This window comes from Anomaloglossus baeobatrachus, chromosome 3 (assembly GCF_048569485.1).
Source record: "Anomaloglossus baeobatrachus isolate aAnoBae1 chromosome 3, aAnoBae1.hap1, whole genome shotgun sequence".
In the NCBI taxonomy this organism is placed as follows: Eukaryota; Metazoa; Chordata; class Amphibia; order Anura; family Aromobatidae; genus Anomaloglossus; species Anomaloglossus baeobatrachus.
This window is the reverse complement of record NC_134355.1, coordinates 368,121,356-368,142,609: the sequence shown is the minus strand read 5'-3', so window position 1 is coordinate 368,142,609 and position 21,254 is coordinate 368,121,356. Positions and strand designations below refer to the sequence as shown.

The 21,254-nt window shown below is 43.5% G+C and overlaps 1 protein-coding gene across 1 annotated transcript in view; it reads right to left on the bottom strand.

Annotated features, from left to right (window-relative positions):
* Positions 1 to 5,775: 5,775 nt before the first annotated feature.
* Positions 5,776 to 21,254, bottom strand: part of SYNCRIP (synaptotagmin binding cytoplasmic RNA interacting protein) — a 113,441-nt gene continuing 97,962 nt past the window's right edge. Inside the window, 1 exon segment of the mRNA XM_075340156.1 lies at positions 5,776 to 9,348. Coding sequence (XP_075196271.1) covers positions 9,320 to 9,348 — 29 coding nt within the window. The 3' untranslated portion in view covers positions 5,776 to 9,319.

Genomic DNA, 21,254 nt, shown 5'->3' with positions numbered 1-21,254 from the left:
TCAGAAGCTGACAGAGAGCGGTCACAGACCACGACCACTCTCTGTGAGATCCCCGCAGCGACTGAAGTGAGTCGCGCTATCAGCGATGACGTCACTCAGGTTACCCGCGGACACAGATCTCAGCGGGAGGACTTCTGCTGTGGCCGCGGGTAACCTCAGTGCCGGCACCGCTGATCGCGCGGCTCACTGCAGTCACTCAGGAAATTTGCGGTCACCGGTGAGACCTTCACCGGTGACCGAAAATCATGCCATGCACACACATCCAGAGCCGCGGGATGACAATGAAGTCGGGTGACTTCATTCTGATCGTGCGGCTCTGTCTGTGTCTGCTGTCATCTGCCATTCAGCTCTGCTACATGGTTCTGTGTCTGCTGTCAGCGGCCATGTAGCAGAGCTGAATGGCAGATGACAGCTGCTGAGAAAAAAACCGGATCCCATAAGCATCAAACACGCATTACACATGCACTGCAATCATGAGAAAAATCCCAGGATCGCAGTGCAGTTGCATTGCACACTGATCTAACGTGAACTAAAAATCAGCCCACTTTTTTTTTCATGCAACTCGGACCGATTTTACACACATAAGTGTGTTTCCAGCCTTAGGCTGGACTCACACGAGCGTATGACATCTGATGCGAGAGCATTGGATGCGATATGCTAATGACCCCCCGCCTCAGGCTCTGCTGCGAGCGTGAGCCGAGTGACATGCAACTGTGACCCGATCTTGCAATCGGGTCACAGCTGTGAAGCTGAGGGCGGACGCTGCGGAGGAGAGGGGTTAATCTCTCCATCTCCTCTATTGTCATCCTGTGCGTATATTTCACTGCACTGTGATAACATCCGAGTGCAGTCCGATGTATCACTCGCATCCATTCACTTGAATGGGTGCGATGGATACGGCTCTAGCAGAAAATCGCAGCATTCCGAATCTGCACACCAGTGACAGTGCAAGGGGAAGGCTGGAGCCACACGGGGCACTACTGCGATGCTCGCATGACACTCGGCTCGCGCTGGCAGCACAGCGGGAGCAGAGTGTCATGCTAGTATCCCTGCGACTGCGGTCCGACTGTGTGAGTGGACCTCAGCTGCGGGGAGCGGCCTGACTCTCAGGAGGGGAGGGGCGGGCCGGCATGAACGAGGGGAGGGAGGGATTTCTCTCCCTCTCTCCTCCGTATCCGGCTATTGCGATTCTCGCTCTGCACGCGCGGTACACCGGTGTACCGCGAGTGCAGTGCGATTTTTCTCTCGCCCCATTCACTTGAATAGGTGCAAGAGAAAAGAGTCTCGCATTACAATCGCAGCATGCTGCGATTGTTTGCTCGGTCTGATTAGGACTGAGAAAATAAATCGCTCATGGGTGCTGACACAGGCTCAAATTGGTCCGAGTGGAATTCGATGTTTTATCGCACTCGACTGGCACTGATTTTCCTCCATCAAGGATCTTAAGATGGGTCGTCATTTCATCTTCCAACAAGACAACGACCCAAAGCACACAGCGAAGAAAACCAAGGCCTGGTTCAAGAGGGAAAAAAATCAAGGTGTTGCAGTGACCTAGTCAGTCTCCTGACCTTAAGCCAATTAAAAACTTGTGGAAGGAGCTCAAGATTAAAGTCCACATGAGACACCCAAAGAACCTAGATAACTTGGAGAAGATCTGCATGGAGGAGTGGGCCAAGATAACTCCAGAGACCTGTGCCGGCCTGATCAGGTCTTATAAAAGACGATTATTAGCTGTAATTGCAAACAAGGGTTATTCCACAAAATATTAAACCTAGGGGTTGAATAATAATTGACCCACACTTTTATGTTGAAAATTTATTAAAAATTTAACTGAGCAACATAACTTGTTGGTTTGTAAGATTTATGCATCTGTTAATAAATCCTGCTCTTGTTTGAAGTTTGCAGGCTCTAACTTATTTGCATCTTATCAAACCTGCAGGGGGTTGAAGACTACTTGTAGGCACTGTATCTGTATATATATTATACACATATATACACATATATATATATATATATATAAAAAATCCATAAATGAAACATTGTAGATTCTGATATCTGTGCAGTGTCAGTTGGACTTACATTGGTTGCCTTGGATATTTCTGGAATTCTCCATGCTGAATGCTGTCACTCCTGGAACAGAGGTTGCGACGTCTTTGGTCAGCATGGCAGGGATTAACTTTTATACTTCCCTACTCTCAGTAGCAACCACAGCCCTTATGCACAGAACATGTTAGATTTGCAGATTCCTGACAATACCATATTGTGACGCTTTGCAGGTGATAAAAAAAAAAAAATCACTGAAACTTTAGAACAACATTGTTCATCTTGGCATCATAGAATCATCATCCACTGCAATCCTGAAGTGGTGTGTATTGTAATTGACAGTTTTATTCAGGACTTTACTTTTTGGACTTCCGGATGTTTTTTTTCCCCCTTCATGCAACCTTTGTAGAATCCCTTAGATTTAGAAATAGTATTTATTAAATATTTAAGTCTGATAATTCTGGTATCTTGATTGTAGACTCTTCATTTCCTAACTATATACCTCATCTGTCAGTTTTCTTAACCTATAATATATCAGCGTACCATAGCAATCAGTATTATCCATGTCATGATTGTTATCAAAGTATTAATGTTCAAAGTAATAAAATACAGGATAATACATGTGATCTAACATCTTACATCAATGACATAAGAATATTATCACATGAAACTACCTTATCAACCCATAAGTGTCAATGTGTTTAGATGTAACTAATGTTTTCATCTTTATTACTCAAATTTTATTTCATATACTGTATTTTATTAATAACTTACTAAGAAAAATTAACCATAAACCAGAATGTATGAGGGGTTTTTTTTCTCTTCAAAGAATTGAAACCTTTCCTTTTAATGGTTTAATTTCAATCATATTTAAACCCCTTCACCCAAGTGATTTTCCAGGGTTTTTTTTTTTCCCTCCTTCTTCCAAGAGCCTTAACTTTTGTATTTTTCCGTTAATATTGCCATATAAGAGCTTATTTTTTGCAGGACGAGTTGTACTATTTAATGAAACATTAGTTTTAAGATAATAGTTTACTGGAAAAACAGGAAAAAAAATTCCAAGTGTGGTAAAAGTGAAAAGAAAAAAAAAAAAAAAAGTGGTGCACTTTTATGCGCCAGTTTCCAAACTCGTAGCGTTATGATTTTTCGGGATATGAGGCTCAGTGACTGCTTATTTTTTGCGTTTTGAGTTTACATTTTTAAATGGTACCATTTTTGCACAGATGCTACATTTTGATCGCCTGTTATATTGCATTTTACACAAAATTTGCAGAGACCAAAAAAAAAAACCGTAATTTTGACATTTGGAGTTTGTTTGTTTTTTTGCTGCTACGCAGTTTACTGATCAGAATTATTAATTTTATATCTTGATAGATTGGACGTTTCTGAACACGGCAACACTAAATGTGTATATTTTTTTTAATCCTTTAATTTTCAATGGGGTGAATAGGGGAAGGGAGTGAGATAAACTTTTAGGTTTTTTTTTTAACTTTTTTCTATTTTACTACTCTTAGGGGGCTATAAGGATCAGGAGACTCTTCAAAATAGCTTCGCAGCTCAGAATAGGAGAAATGCTGCTCTTATTTTACAGCCAGCGCTCTACCGGCTGTAAGAGGAAGTGAGTCATCATATGATCCTGTGCTACCATGGCCTCCGATGGTGGCGGGGAAAGGCAATTTCCTCCCCGTGGCCATTTACATTATGCTGTCACATTTTGAGTGTGAGCTAAGGGGTTAACAAGTGCATGTAGATCCACCCGCGCCTGATAACCGCACATATCAGCTGTTCAAAACAGCTGACATGGACAGGACTCGCCGCCGGCTCACCGCAGCAGCCAACAGCGAGTACCCTGACATAATCCAATGTCGTAAAGAGGTTTTAAAAAAAAAAAAAAAAAAAGTTGCTGGACCAAAACACAATTTTGGCTTTTGGAATTTTTTTTCTCCCAATGCAGTGTATCAATCCGATGAATTGATTTTATATTTTGATAGATCGGGCATTTCTGAACGCGGCGATAAGTGTATTTTTAATTTTTATTTTTTTTTTTTAAACATTTTATTTTCAATGGGACGATTTGAACTTTTAGGGTTTTCTTTATTTTTTCATGATTTGTTTTTTTTTTTTAAACATTTTTCATTTAACTAATTCCCCTCGAGGACTTTATTAATCAGCAGTCTGATCGCTTGTTTATTTCTGTTGATCACAGCTGCACAGCCCTGATCAGCATAAATGCAGCGTTCCTGTGAGAGCTGAAGCTCTGTAGGCTCTCACAGGAAATAAGTCATTGTTTCATCAGGAGTCATCGCATGACCGAGTTACCATGGCAACCATCGGCTCCCCATGATCACATCATGAGGCCTCGAATGGCGGTGCGGAACGGCACAATCCCCGCAACGGCCATTCAAATTGCGCTGTCACATTTTGACAGCGCAATGTAGGGGGCAAGCAGGTGCTGATCCATCCGCGCCTGTTAGCCCCACATTTCTGCTGTTCAAAATAGCAGACATGTGCAGGGAACACGCCGGTTCACCACAGTAGCCAGCAGTGATTACCGCGACATGACCAATGACGTACCAGTACATCATTGGTCATGAAGGGGTTAATAATATTCTTATACTAGACATTAATATTGATGTGTTCTCTCAATTGAGATATTAACGCTTTTACCCCCCCCCCCCTCCTCCCAATGTCACCTTCCGGACAGGCCATTTTATGCAATTCTGACTAGTGTCAGAGGTGCACTGCAATGCTTCAATGGATTCTGGCGATTCCGAGAATGTTTCTTTCGTGATATATTGTACTTCATGATAGTGGTAAATTTAAGACCGTATTTTCACACAAAAAAATAATCAAAAAATTGTTATGACGTTAAGAGTTCAATGTTTCATCAGCAATTTCTCATTTTTTCAACAAAATTTACATAGGCATTTACATCGTGATTAGAAAATCTTCGACAACCCACCAGGGTCAGATCGTGGTGCGTTAATGCTGTTGTCCGTAATGGACAGTGGCATTTAAAAAGGAGGTTAACAACGATCGACTGTCACGCAGATCGCTGCTATTAGAGGCAGATGCCAGCTATATAATATAGCTGGCATCTGTCCTGTGTAGAGCTTCTCCGCTTCTACACCCACTCCAATGTCGCTGACACGCTCCATGATAAATATATCTGTCATCGGACGTTAAGGGGACATGTGTCTTTTACAAAATATTTAACTCCAATATATCCATAATGTTTAAATGAAACCCACACAAGTATCTTAAAGGGAATCAGTTTTAAAACAGATTGCACATTTTTCTGTACATTATTGGGGATCCCATCTTGTCAAGGTCAACAGCATTTAAAGAGATTCTTTACAGCAGCTACATGAACCATGCACATTGACAGTCTGAGGCATATGCCCGTGACCTTTGCTGTTGTCACTCTGCAAGGAGGAGTAGGAGGTGAGCTGTGACTATTCTGAGAAGTGGATCCTGTGTCATCTACTCTAGAGGTGTTCGGTCATTGAAATCAATCATTTGATAAAGAAATTACTTCTATGAAGTGATATATTCAGATCAGGAAGTAACCAGCTACCAATGGGCATAGCGGCAACTACAATATTTATTTTATTTTTTTTGTATGGTGGGGGGGCAGTTAGTAAATTAGGTATATTTAAAACATGAATGTTTAATATAAAAAAATTACATTTTCTGATACTGGATAGAGAAAAAAATATACAGAAAACAAAATTTGTTTTTGTAAATCACTTTATTTATATACATTTAAAAATATGTATGGAAAATTCAAAGCCAGTAAAATGCAAATCACTGGTGCAATCCCAAAACCAAATGAATGTATAAAGTTGTACAACCCTATTGGCAAAAGGCAGCTAATAAAAATCTTTTAATGTTGGTATTTCTCATCAAGTTTTGCCAAACCACTGTATGTATATATTATAGTAGATGGAGTGGCGTTTACAGCAACAACCCCACTCCCCACCCCAAGAGGGAGAAGAAACCCCCAGTTTAATATCATTGAAAAAGATTTTGTCTTGGACATTTCATCAGCAGATAAGTAAACCATAGATTTATACACTGGATTTATGTAGTAGTGGGTACAGGAAGAAAACTCAAACAGTTTAGGTCAAGAGTTCTCGCTTCCCTCGCTTGTAGCATGACGTGGTTTGGTATAATGCACAAAAGTGAATAAGCTGGCAAGCACAAATAAGAAACCAAGAATTAATTTCACAAAGAAAAATAACTTCAACGCAACAGGGTTTGAAGCATGTGGCCATTTTGGGAAGGAATATTCGCTTTCTGAAGTTTTTATCGCTTGTAGGAGAACTAGAATTACTCTAACCTAATTGTATTTCCATTCCTTTTTCCAAAGTTCTAACAGATCATGTACATTTATATATATTAAAAAAAAAAAAACAAACAAAATAAACACAAAATAAAAACAAAAACCCACAACAAAACACACTAAATCCCTGCATGTTGAGACTTTTATGGCATTTGTTGTATTGATTTTTACTAAAATGTTAGCCATAATAGTTTCATGTAATACTATAGGTACTTGGAAAAAAAATCAAAAAACAATTTTCAGAATGTTTGTGACATGGTAAATCCTGGTCTTCAACTTTTAATTTTGTAAAAAATCCTTATCCTGTAAATGAGCACAGTAGAAAGATGACCCCAACATTGAAGAAGCTGTGGCAGTATTAAGACGGACATCAAACACATGCTTTGACATCAAATACATCACACAACTGGTATATAATAGAATATCACAAAAGTGAGCGCTTTTAGAACCTGAAATTTTAATACTTCATTGTATTAAATATAAAAAGATATCGCCATCAAAAACTAATTCATAAAGTTCAAGGGTGGGAGAGAGATGGCAGTCTCTCCATCCTCATCTAAGAGTTCCCTGATGTGTAGAGCATTTTTATTATTCCTTCCTGGCTTGATCCATATTAGATTGTGGCTTAAAAAAGGGAAAATAGAGCAGATAAACCTTATCAAATGGTTTACACCTCAAGGGAGACGACTGCCCACTGGTATGGGGCTGCATATATGTTTTTACCTCATGTAATGTTATTTAAAGAAAGGTTTCTGTATTCAGGCATATACCCTTGAAGTAATTTGATAAAAATTATAAGAAAAAAAAAAAAAGTAAAATTGCCAGAAAAGTAAATTTATTTTTTTGTTTTTTACATATAGAGGGTTCTGACCTGAAGCTTGCAGATGTTTACTAGCCATTGTACTCATTTGTTTGGCCTAACAGATTTACTTTTGCAGACTAACTGGCAACCACTATGCTTAAAAAAAATAAAAAATTAAAAAAAAAAGTACAAGTAAACATACTGCAGTGAGACTAAGCAAAATAATCTCTGGAGTAACACACTTATATTAATGACACAAAAAAATAAAAAAACTTTTATTACAAAAATAAGTTACACTCACCTCCAGCTTACAGTATAAAACAATTTTATTTGCAGGAATGCAAAAAAATGATTGTTGTCATGAGCATTTTGAACAGATGACAGATCTATTTATGCTGTTTAAAAATTTTCATTTGCTGGGGAAATAAGAAACTGCTATTGGGTAACAGGATTGATCAACTATTTCGGTGACTAATGAATATGTAGTTTAACTGCAGTGTCCCTTTAGAGGCGAAGTGTTTTAAACAGCGGAAACTGTGCTCCATTTACGTTTCCCCTTATCAAGGTGCTTAAGTTAGTTTAGAAGAAGTAAAAAAAAAAAAAAGTGGCTAGAGAAATAGCAGGACTGCGCAGTATTTCCACGGCCCATTCTCAGAGAAATACATGGCTTGTCCGCAAATACCCAGCCAGAAGGTGAGGCAGTGCATGAAGATAAACACTTCATTTTGCTAGCCCGACATTGTGACAGCCAATATGCTTTCTCTAAATCTAAGAAATTATTATTAAATATTTCCCAGAGGAAAAAAATAAAAATAAAAAAAAAAGAAGTCAGGGTTCAAATGCATGTTCAGCTAACACCTGACTGACCGAAAGGGACACTGCAGTGTTTAGAAGAAGTTGCCGATGTACTTTTTGGGAACATTTGATGTCTTAGAAAAAGTAACATCTCGCTAAACTATTTTACATCCAAATAACTACAATATATCTGAAAGAGCAAAGGCTGCTTTTTCAGCCACAAAATACGACAAAAGCTGGGCTTGTTGTGCGGCCCATGATGAAGTCTCCAACACCTTTAAACACTAAAGGCTGTAGATTCCATTTGGTACATTTAAAAAGGGACTTCCTCATGGCACACCGAACAAGTCTAGCTTTCATCAACAAAGATTTTCTATATACAGTACACACAGGGTATAGTTCAATCCTCTGCTACTGAGGTAGTTAACCAACCCTTTAAAAAAGGTTCTGAAAAGAACCACTATCTGGAATGCCTGACTAACCGGCTCTGATGATTACACCCGAAACTTCACTATCTTAACAAGTCATGTGGCACATTCATTATAAACCTTTGGGAGCAAAACATAAAAATGATAAAGAAATGAAATGGGTACCAATGGTGATATACATACATAAGTAGCTAACCTTGCTTCCCACACCATTTTTAAGCATTTTTTTTTTTATCAAACAGGAACAAAACAGACATCCTAAACCTTTAAAATCTAAGTTACTGTGCCATTTTTAATTAAGAAGATCCATTAAACATCAGCTTTAAATACCTGCATAGCTGCAGTACATCAGCCCTAAAACTGCAGGGTCTGGGTCGCAATGTAACCCTAACATTGGACAGTAGTCCTACAGCTACAACCATTGAAGCTTAAGGCAGGATTCCTGCAGGCTTAGAAACAATCAAATGTTGATTAAGATGCTCAGATCGAAATGGTCAAAGCAAGCAGAACGGACCACTTGCTTAAAAATGGCAAAGTAAACACCATTGGAACCACTATTAAGAAAAGTGAAAATCTACTGGTCAGCAGATTTCTATTCTTGCGTAGAAAATAGACTTTTACCAATATACCATAGGCCATGAAGCAACTCTGTTGAACACATTTGAAGATTTAGGGTAACAAATTTAATAACTTGCACTGCAAAAAAATGTTAAAGGAATTCAAAGTCCACATATTAGTTTTGAAAGTCCAATATCAGAATCCATGATTTTTGCTTGAAAAGTCTTCTGTGACAAAATGTTCCTATACATCTCGGATATTTTAAAGGTTTCTTCATTTCCTTACCAGTACTCCACTGCAAGCTTCTGGTGTAATCCCACATAGCAAGTCAGTCTTCATTGTAACAGGTCAGGACCGGCCTCGACCCCTTTTCCCTGCTAGCCAGGTAACAAAAGGCATCAGTTAGACACAGAATGCATTCAAAAACAAAAAAAAAAAAAAAGAAAAGAAAAAAAAAAAAAAGTAAAAATAAATAAATATTAAAGTATTAAGTATTCAACAATCAACAAAAACATATACCCATGCATGGAATAACACAATATTGAAATTAAAGCATGCATTAAAAAATATGATTGCCATAAAATTTTCTAATTTGGATTTTTTTTTTCTCTTTGGTAATTTTTATATTTTGAAGATAAAGTTAACTTTAGCTTACAAACTGATTTTATTTTTTTTTATGTAAAGTAAAAACTACAACTACACTTCATACTGCAAAACTAGCATACATCCACTGCATAGTTATTCGTTCAACCAAGAATAAAAAAAAAGAAATATGGAACTGAAAATGTTCAACAAACTAAATGCACTGTAATAGCATGCCTACAACAGCGGTCACCCATAATGAGAAGAGCAAACTATGCGTGTGCCCGTAGGATTAGGGATTTTAATATTTTTATTCAAACATTACTGGATTTCTGCTTGTACTACGCAAGTTTACCAACACTAGACGCCATAACATGTTCTACATTCACATACGTGACATGTACGTATGCCACATGACGTAAAGCATGCCATTAGATCCAAAGCCAACCAAGAGTCTACAATCAGTGAAAGACTCTGCCTAACAAGATTCACATTTTATATTTGCTCCTACACCAAGGATGTGTGCCAACAAAGATTATAAAATGTTAAGCCTGCTTTACACGTTGCAATTTCGTATGCGATTTGCAACGCCCCCATCGTATGTGTGGCACGTTCAATTTGTTGAATGTGCCGCACAAACGATTATTTGCCGTCACACATACTTACCCGTCCATACGACCTCGATGTGGGCGACGAAGTCCACTTCCTGGAGTGGGAGAGACGTTCGGCGTCACATCGACGTCACGCGGCAGCCGTCCAATAGAAGTGGAGGGGCGGAGCTGAGCGGGACGTAAACATCCCGCCCACCTCCTTCCTTCCGAATTGTGGGCCGGGAGCCGCAGGACGGAGGTAAGATCTGTTAATTGTTCCCAGGGTGTCACACACTGCGATGTGTGCTGCCCCGGGTACAATGAACAATCTGACGTGCAATTCTAGAGAAAGGTACGATGTGTATGCAATGAACGTTTTAACGTTAAATCGCAATCACACGTACCTGTCACACACTGCAATGTACTTACAATGCCGGATGTGCGTCACTTACGACGTGACCCCGCCGACACATTGTAAGATACATTGCAGTGTGTAAAGCAGGCTTTAGTTTTGGAAATTTCATCTACTAAAAGTAATACAAACTAAATACAGGGAAACAGATATTTACAGCAACTTCACAGATGAGATGAGGAAATTCCAACCACATGCCTAAAGCCTTGTAGACATTATACTACAAGTCAGTACATCTATAGCAGTCACCTACGGATTAATGCAGATTACAAAAAATGTGCTAAGACCAGTTATTGAATTGGTACAAATATCTGTCTGGTAAGGTCATCGGCTACCCTCACTTTGTAAGGATTAAAGAAGTCAGCCACTTTCTCTTCCTGGCTTAACTTTCTTATCATGGAATAGCAGAAACTGCTGTGTGAATACTGACTTGAAAAATCCCAACGTAGAGAAATACTTTGGCGTAGTGTTGGGGCTCTATTGCATTGATCAATTCAGTAGCTAAATTTCTCTTGATTCATATGTTCATGGCAGTAATGCAGATTCCATTTTTCACATTTTCACTTTACATATAGCTATTGGATTTTTCAAGTCAGTATTCACACAGCAGTTTCTGCTATTCCATGTATTCCCCTTACATAGTCACTGGTGTGCATACCTTATCTCCATATAGTGATGTTTTTTTATGTTTTTGCACCCAGTTCAGACTTAGAATGGTGTTCCAAACGTTATCCTTATTGTTAACTTTCTTATCACACTGACCAGCTCTTCTATCCATACAGTGAATGGTAGTTGACTAGACTAGTCTAATTGTAACACCTCATATATGGCAAAGCTGCTTTTCTAGTGGAGGAGGCTGAAGTGTTGGTCAATCTGAGGAAAACTGCATTGATGAGGAAAAGTGGCCAACTCCTTCAAGGTCTTAAAGCGCGAGACCTCTTTTTGATACAGAATTCCGAGTCTCTAAAAAGTTAAATTATCCAGATGGCCTAAAGCCAAAAATGTACCACATATACTTGAGCATAAGCCGACCAGAGTATAAGCTGAGGCACCTTATTTTACCACAAAAAAACTGGGAAGACTTCTTGACTCAAGTATAAGCCTAGGGTGGTAAATGGAGCAGCTACGGGTAGTAATGTGCCCATAGCGTCCCCTGTAGTAATGTGCCCATAGCGTCCCCTGTAGTAATGTGCCCATAGCGTCCCCGGTAGTAATGTGCCCATAGCGTCCCCGGTAGTAATGTGCCCATAGCGTCCCCGGTAGTAATGTGCCCATAGCGTCCCCGGTAGTAATGTGCCCATAGCGTCCCCGGTAGTAATGTGCCCATAGCGTCCCCGGTAGTAATGTGCCCATAGCGTCCCCGGTAGTAATGTGCCCATAGCGTCCCCGGTAGTAATGTGCCCATAGCGTCCCCGGTAGTAATGTGCCCATAGCGTCCCCGGTAGTAATGTGCCCATAGCGTCCCCGGTAGTAATGTGCCCATAGCGTCCCCGGTAGTAATGTGCCCATAGCGTCCCCGGTAGTAATGTGCCCATAGCGTCCCCGGTAGTAATGTGCCCATAGCGTCCCCGGTAGTAATGTGCCCATAGCGTCCCCGGTAGTAATGTGCCCATAGCGTCCCCTGTAGTAATGTGCCCATAGCGTCCCCTATAGTATTGTGCCCATAGTGCCCCCTGTAGTATTGTGCCCATAGTGTCCCCTGTAGTAGTGTGCCCATAGTGTCCCCTGTAGTAATGTGCCCATAGTGTCTCCTGTAGTAATGTGCCCATAATGTCCCCTGTAGTAGTGAGCCCTCTAGTAATGTGCCCATTCTATAGTAATGTCATCATTCTGGTCCCCTTCTTATACCTTATTATTTCGTTGTTCACATACACAAAAAAAAGTCACCTGTCCTCCATTCAGCAGTGTCCTAGTACCTGCTTCTTGCAAACAGCAGGCACACAGACCCCCTCGGTGATTGCGGCCGATGCAGGGGCCACCGTTAACTGCGCTTTACGGCACAGAAAATCATTCAACTCAAGTAAATAAGAAGCTGATGACAAACAGCGGTGCCCCTGCTACAATCACCAAGGGGTCTGTGTTCTTGCGGCCCACAAGAAGCAGGTAAGAGGACAGGTGAGAATTTTTTGTGGGACCCTCACTCGAGTAGAAGCAGAGGGGGTGGCGTTTTCAGCATAAAAAAAAATGGGCAGAAAAACGTATACTTTAGTATATACGGTAATTCAGTTTACATTGTTTTTTGTTTTGATCTATGTCGGGAGTATTCCTCAACAAGCACCATTTCTATAGGCCTGCATAAATGGGAGAAAGTAACATATGTTCGGTATGTTCAGCTAGAATATTGTTCCCAAATGCCAGTCCTCAAGAGACACCAAGAGATCATGTTTTCAGGATTTCTTAAGTATAACCCAGGTTATAATTCCATCATTTGTGCAATACTCAGGACATCCTAAAAACATGATCTTTTGGTGGCTCTTGAGGGCTGGAGTTGGAGGGTGGGGGTGAGGGGGGGGGATACCGATCAAACTCTCAGTAGATGCACTAGTCATGAAATGAGAATTAAAGACAGATCCTCACAAAATGCAATGTTCCTAAGCTCCCCTTCAACACACAGGAAGTAGTAAATCTATGTATGGTATTTCAGGCTTTATATCAGATAGTGAATATGTACCTTTTTATTCAATTCTAACTCCTTAGGCTATGTGCCCATGCTGCGGAAAATGCGCGGATTTTGCCGTGGATTTCTCGCGGAAAAGCCGCGGATTTCCCAAAAATCTGCAGCAGCGGCACTTCCCAGCCATTTCTATGGCTTTTTGGAAATGCTGTGCCCATGCTGCGGATTTTTCCGCGGCGGATTTGGTGCGGATTTTGATCCGGAAAAATCTGCAACATGTCAATTATTGTTGCGGATTTTGATCCGGATTTTGGCAAGTCCTCCAATGGGACTGGTAAATATACACATACTTTTTATTGTATATGTTTGCATGTGTGTGCATGGAGGGGGAGGTGGTGTTGTAAAAATAAGATATTTTTACCATACAGTGAACATGGTAAACAAAACACATTGAAATTAACTTTTTTGGAAATGTCACCGAGTTTTCCAGTCCAATATGTGGCAAAATGAATGGTGTCAATCAAAAGTACAACTTTTACTGCAAAAAAATCCTTATACAGCCACACAGACAGAAATAAAAAAAAAGCTATGGCTCTTGGAACAAGGAGTAAAAACAAGTGAAACAACTTAAAATGTCCATGGTCATGTCAGGGAAATTCCCACTGGCTGCTGTGGTGAGTTGGCTGCAAACAAAGCTGTGTGCCTCCCAGGCATGGGTGGATCAGAGATCCACACGCACCAGCTTCCCAGTTAAAATATGCTGCCAAAGTACGGCAGCAGCGAAAACCATGCTCTTCCCCGCCACCATCAGCAGCTCCGTGAGTGATCACGAGGTGCCGATGGTTGCTATGGTAACATTGGGTCATGTGAGATCCCTGACGCTTCCATACCATAGTTCCCCTAAGAGCCGTGCGAGCAACGGCTCAAAGAACACTACCCTTTTTGATCAGAAAAAGGGCAAAACCAATCAAACTGCTGATCCTTATAGTCCTCTAGTAAAAAAAAAAAAAAGTTCAAACACCCCCATTGAAAACTAAACAAAAAAGTAAAATAAAACACATTTGGTATCGCTGCGTTCAGAAACTCCCGATCAAAATCTAAGAATCAACCAAACGCTAAAATTACTTTTTGTTGTCATAATTTTACGCAAAATGCAATAACAGGCAATCAAAACAGCGCATCTGTGCAAAAATGGTACAATTAAAAATGTCAACTGGAGATGCAAAAAAATGAGCCATCTGTGAACCCCATATCCTGAAAATTGAGAATGCTACGGGTTGTGGAAAATGGAGCAAAAAGTGCACCACATTTTTTGGGACAATCTTCTGAATTTTTTTTCACCCATTAGATAAAAGTAATCCTATATATGTTTGGCATCTACGAACTCGTACCGACCTGAGGCATCACAGACGCTTCAGTTTTACCATATAGTGAACACTTTGAATATAATACACACAAAACAATAGTACTTTTTTTTGCAATTTCTCCTCACTTGGAATTTTTTTGCTGTTTTCCAGTACACTATATGGTAAAACTCAGTTTCCTTTAAGGCTATGTGCGCACTAGAAATAAGAAATTTGAGAAAAGTCCTAAGAAATTTCTTGAGTGAAGGATTAGCGCACCTGCATAAAAAAAAAAAAAAACCACCAATAACGCACCAAAAAACGCATGCGTTTTTACCGCTTTTTTTGCAGGTTGGTCCCTGCGTTTTTTAATGCTTTAACAGCAATAAATAATATAGATAATCGATAGATGGATAATGAATAGATAGATTGATAGATGGATAGATAACCAATAGATAGAGTCCCTGTGAGGACACACTGCAGTTCTCGCGATCGGTAATGTGTTCATATTATTGACCGTGAGAAATGACCTGGAGTTACCCCTGCATCACCACTCACTGAACGAGGCTGCATTGAGTATGTGTCAGACGCAGCAGGATGCAAGCATTGTGGGACCTCTCTGGATTACGCCGGAGCGGTGTGTTGGCGGGAGGTGGGGGGGGGGCTAGGTAATAAAGTGGTAAAGAGGGGGTTTTTTTGTTATTAAGGATTTTTCGGTGTTTGTGTTTATTGACTTTACTTTCGGTTAATCATGGAAGCTGTCTCAGACGCTGCCATCATTAAGCTAGGACTTCATGGCAGCGATGCGCTGCCATTAACTCGTTATTACCCCGATTGCCTTGATGCTGTGGCAATCTGGTAGAGCCGGTAACACGCCGGGACTGTCGCATACTGGATGCAACATTCTCGGGGCAGCGGCGGGCTGATATTCTCGGCTGCGGGAGTGGGGGGAGGGGCATTAACCCTGCACATGCTGAGATAGTTTTCTCGGTCCGATTAGGGCTGAGAAAATAAATCGCTCATGGGTGCTGACACAGGCCAATATTGGTCCGAGTGGAATGCGATGTTTTATCGCACTTCACTCGCACCGATTTTCATGCCGTGTGGCTTAGGCCTAAGGCTGAGGCCACAATCATTAATGCTAGTGAATTGCATGACACTGCTACTGCTCTGCTGAAGTGTAAGCCGAGTGTCATGCGATAGTCATGCCACTGTGCTGCGATCACAGCACAGCCGTGGAATAGGGGGGCGGGCGCTGCAGAGGAGCGGGAGTAATCTTTTTTTAATCGCATTCCACTCTCTCTGTTTTTCTCGCAGTGTGTGCTTACCCTAAATTAAAGGCACATGCTCCATGTTTTATACTCACCCTCCGACATCCGTTATCAGCGTCGCTTTGATCAGTCTCCTGTGACTTGTGACCTGCTGGCAGCTCCAGTGTTTCATGGAGCGAACTGGAGATCACAACCCAATACAACTAGGAGACCCTCATTCTGGCTTTCATAGACCTGCAATGAGAGCTTGTGACGTAACATCTGACTTCCAGACAGTCCGAGGTTATGGTCAATAAGTGACACTGCAGTACTGGAAGTGAAAAAAAAGTGAAGATAGCGGGAAGGGGTGAGTTAGATGCATCACTAGCAGTAGAAAAACAAATACAAAAAGAAGACAAGAAAACACTGGGGTGGTGCTTTCAAATCATTATACTCAGAAATGTTTCCTTATGCAAACAAATGGTTATCCATCTTGAGTGCAAAAGAAAGAAGAAGGGAATTTTGTTTACTTACCGTAAATTCCTTTTCTTCTAGCTCTAATTGGGAGACCCAGACAATTGGGTGTATAGGCTATGCCTCCGGAGGCTGCACAAAGTATTACACTTAAAAGTGTTAAGCCCCTCCCCTTCTGCCTATACACCCCCCGTGCTCTCACGGGATCCTCAGTTTTGGTGCAAAAGCAAGAAGGAGGAAAAAATTATAAACTGGTTTAAAGTAGATTCAATCCGAAGGAATATCGGAGAACTGAAACCATTCAACATGAACAACATGTGTACACAAAAAAACAGGGGCGGGTGCTGGGTCTCCCAATTAGAGCTAGAAGAAAAGGAATTTACGGTAAGTAAACAAAATTCCCTTCTTCTTTGTCGCTCTATTAGGAGAACCAGACAATTGGGATGTCCAAAAGCAATCCCTGGGTGGGTAAAATAATACCTCGTAATAGAGCCGAAAAAACGGCCCCTTCCTACAGGTGGGCAACCGCCACCTGAAGGACACGTCTGCCTATGCTGGCATCCGCCGAAGCATAGGTATGAACCTGATAGTGTTTCGTGAAAGTGTGCAGGCTCGACCAGGTAGCCGCCTGACACACCTGCTGAGCCGTAGCCTGGTGCCTCAAAGCCCAGGACGCGACCACGGCTCTGGTAGAATGGGCCTTCAGCCCTGAGGGAACCGGAAGCCCAGCCGAACGGTAGGCTTCGAAAATTGGCTCTTTGATCCACCGAGTCAAGGTTGATTTGGAAGCCTGTGACCCTTTACGCTGGCCAGCGACAAGGACAAAGAGTGCATCCGAGCGGCGCAGAGGCGCCGTACGAGAAATGTAGAGTCTGAGTGCTCTCACCAGATCTAACAAGTGCAAATCCTTTTCACATTGGTGAACTGGATGAGGACAAAAAGAAGGTAAGGAGATATCCTGATTGAGATGAAAGGGGGATACCACCTTAGGGAAAAATTCCGGAACCGGACGCAAAACCACCTTGTCCTGGTGAAAACCAGGAAAGGGGCCTTGCATGACAGCGCTGCTAGCTCAGCCACTCTCCGAAGTGAAGTGACTGGTACTAGAAAAACCACTTTCTGCGAAAGGCGTGAGAGCGAAATATCTCTCATTGGCTCGAATGGTGGTTTCTGAAGAACATCAGCACCCTGTTCAGATCCGAAGGTTGTAACGGCCGCTTGTAAAAAGGAACGATGTGACAAACCCCCTGCAGGAACGTGTGTACCTGTGGAAGTCTGGCTAGGCACTTCTGGAAAAAACACAGAGCGCTGAGACTTGTCCCTTAAGGGAGCCGAGCGACGAACCCTTTTCCAGTCCAAATTGAAGGAAGGACAGGGAAGGGAGCAAGGCAAATGGCCAGGGAGAAAAAACCCTGAGCAGAGCACCACGACAGGAATATTTTCCGCGTCCTGTGGTTAGACCTTGGCGGACGTTTGTTTACTAGCCTGTCTCATAGTGGCAATGGCTTCTTGAGATAATCCTGAAGACGCTAGAATCCAGGACTCAATGGCCACACAGCCAGGTTGAGGGCCCCAGAATTCAGATGGAAAAAACGGCCCATGAGACAGCAATTCTGGTCGGTCTGGCAGTGCCCCCGGTCGGCCGACCGTGAGATGCCACAGATCCAGGACCACGCCCTCCTCGGCCAGTCTGGAGCGACGGGGATGACGCGGCGGCAGCCGCGGCAGTCTGCCGTGATCTTGCGTAACACTCTGGGCAACCGTGCCAACGGTGGGAGCACGTAAGTAAGCTGAAACTGCGACCAGTGTTGAACGAAGGCGTCTGTCGCCATAGCTCTGGGATCTTGAGACTGTGCCATGAACGTCGGAACCTTGTTGTGGTGCCGGAACGCAATTAGGTCGACGTCCGGCATGCCCTAGTGGCAACATATCTCGTGAAACCCGTCCTGGTGAAGGGACCCTTGCTCTGCGTCCATGCCCTGGCGACTGAGAAAGTCTGCCCCAAGTGTTCCACGCCTGGGATGTGAACTGCGGATATGGTGGAGGCTGTGGCTTCCATCCACAGCAGAAGCCGCCGGACTGTAAGCCACCGCTGTGGAGTTGTCCGACTGAACTCGGATCTTCTTACCTTCCAGCCACTGCTGGAACGCTTTTAGGACGAGATACACTGCTCTGATCTCCAGAACATTGATCAGAAGCGAGGACTCAATGGTGAGTCCACGTACCTTGAGCCCTGTGGTGGAGAAAAATTGCTCCCCACGGAAACCTACTCACGTCCGTCGTGACCACTGCCCAGGATGGGAGAAGGAAGGAATTTCCCCTCGACAATGAAGTGGTATGCCTGAGAGAGGGAGACGTTCCTGTTGAGGAATGTCGGTTTCCTGTCTCCTTGCGTAGGAGTCCCTTTAGGACGCTGATTAACACTGCGTGAAAGGGACTGCCCCCATTGCTGCCACCATCTTCCCGAGGAAGTGCGTGGGGCGCCTCAAGGGGAGTGACTGACCTAGAGATTGCACCCCCGTCTGTAGTGAACGGTGTTTGTTCAGCGGAAGCTTTACTATCGCTGAGAGGGTATGACAACTCCATGTCAAGATATGTCAGCGATTGGGCCGGTGTCAGATTTGACTTTGGAAAATTGATGATCCACCCGAAAGTCTGGAGAGTATCCAGAGTAGCGGGGAGGCTGTGCTGGCATGCCTCTTGAGAGGGAGCCTTGACCAGCAGATCGTCTAAGGAAGGGATCACCGAGTGACCCTGAGAGTGTAGGATCGCAAGTACTGCAGCCATGATCTTGGTGAAAACCTGTGGGGCTGTCGCCAGGCCGAACGGCAGTGACACGAACTTCAGGTGTTCATCTCCGATGGCGAAGCGCAGGAAGCGCTGATGCTCTGGAGCAATAAGTACGTGGAGATAAGCCTCCTTGATATCGATCGATGCAAGGAAATTTCCTTGGGACATTGAGGCGATGACGGAGCGGAGGGATTCCATCCTGAACCGCTTGGCTTTTACATGTTTGTGGAGCAGTTTTAGGTCCAGGACAGGACGGAAAGATCCGTCCTTCTTTGGGACCACAAACAGGTTGGAGTAAAAACCGTGACCCTGTTGCTGAAGAGGAACCGGGATCACCACTCCTTCTGTTTCCAGAGTGCCCAGCGCCTGTAGGAGAGCATCGGCTCGCCCGGGAGGCGGAGATGTTCTGAAAAATCAAATCGGAGGACGAGAGTTGACTCTATCCTGTGACCGTGAGACAGAATGTCTCTCACCCAACGGTCCTTAACCTGTGGCAGCGAAATGTCTGAAAGGCGGGAGAGCCTGTCTCCGACCGAGGATGGGGTGTGAGGGCCGTAGGTCATGAGGAAGCCGACTTGGTGGCGGCACCTCCGGCGGTCTTTTAAGGGCGTGCCTTAGACCGCCATGGATCGGAGTTCCTCTGACCCTTCTGAGGACGTTTGGGTGAGGAGAATTGGGACCTGCCCGCGCCCGGAAAGGACCGAAACCTCGGCTGTCCCATTCTCTGTTGGGGTAATCTTGGTTTGGTCTGGGGTAAGGATGTTTCCTTTCCCAGGATTGGTTGATGATTTCATCCAGCCTCTCACCAAACAAACGGTCGCCAGAAAATGGCAAACCGGTTAAGCACTTTTTTGGAAGCTGAGTCTGCCTTCCATTCCCGAAGCCACAAGGCCCTGCATATTGCCACCGAATTGTCGGCTGCAACCGCCGTACGGCTCGCAGAGTCCAGGACAGCATTAATAGCGTAGGACGCAATGCCGAAGTTTGAGAGGTTACAGACGCCACTTGCGGCGCAGACGTACGTGCAAGTGCGTCAATTTGCGTCTGACCCGCTGCAATAGCTTGGAGCGCCCATAGGGCTGCGAATGCTGGAGCAAAAGGCGCGCCGATAGCTTCATAGATTGATTTCAACCAGAGCTCCATCTGTCTGTCAGTGGCATCCCTGAGCAAATCCCCATCTTCAACTGCCACTATGGATCTAGCCGCCAGTCTAGAGATTGGAGAATCCACCTTGGGACACAGTCCAGCCCTGACCACGTCAGGGGGGAAGGGATAAAGTGTATCCTTAAAGCGCTTGGAAGAAACGCTTATCCGGACAAACTCGGCGTGTCTGGACTGCCTCCGAGACGTCAGAGTGATCCAGAAACCTACTCGCTGTACTCTTGGGGGACCTTGAGAAGGTGACCATTCTGCTGGATGAGCCTGAGAGAGAAACATCCAGCATCATTTTTATGGACACAATAAGAGCATTCACTATGGCGTCCGCCTCAGGGATATCAAGGTAGAGAGCGGCATCAGGATCAGAATCCTGATCAGCCACCTCCTCTTCTGATACAGAGAGTCATTTCTCTGAGACCCTGAACAATGTGATGAGGTCGAGGGGGTGTCTAAGCGAGCTCGCCTAGGCGGTCTGGGACTGCGGTCCGTGTCAGAGCTTCACCCTGGGACCTATGATACACCCCGGGGGAACATTGTTGTTCCAACTGAGGGGAATAGAGGGCAGTGATTGTACAGTGCCCATGGTCTGAGATACCAGTCTGGACTGCCAGCTTCTAGTATTTTAGCCATAGTCTCAGAAAGTCTGTCAGTAAAAACAGCAAACTCCGTCCCTGTCACCTGGATCTGTTTGGTTGTTGTCCCTGGGACCCCTTGAGCAGAGGCCAGAACAAATGCTACAGGGGTCCACCATGAGGGTCAATGGAACCTGCCGGTTTGCACATGCAGCGCTGGCAGCTCAGTAAGCCTGTGTTTTGTTGCCCCTTGAGCCACACCACAGGGTATATGACCAGAAAATTGACTGTGCACCATACAGTGTAAAGTATAGCAAAGATATAAACTCTAAACACACTACTACACCAGGGAAATCAGCACCTCAGGTGCTGCTTACCGCCCGCTGAAAGCGGTTGTGTGGCCCCCTGAACTCGTGCCTGGGTCCCCCAGAGTTTGTCTCCCCTCTGCAGCGTCCTAGGAGCTGACAGTAATGGCTGCCGGCGTCCTGAGGAGATGAG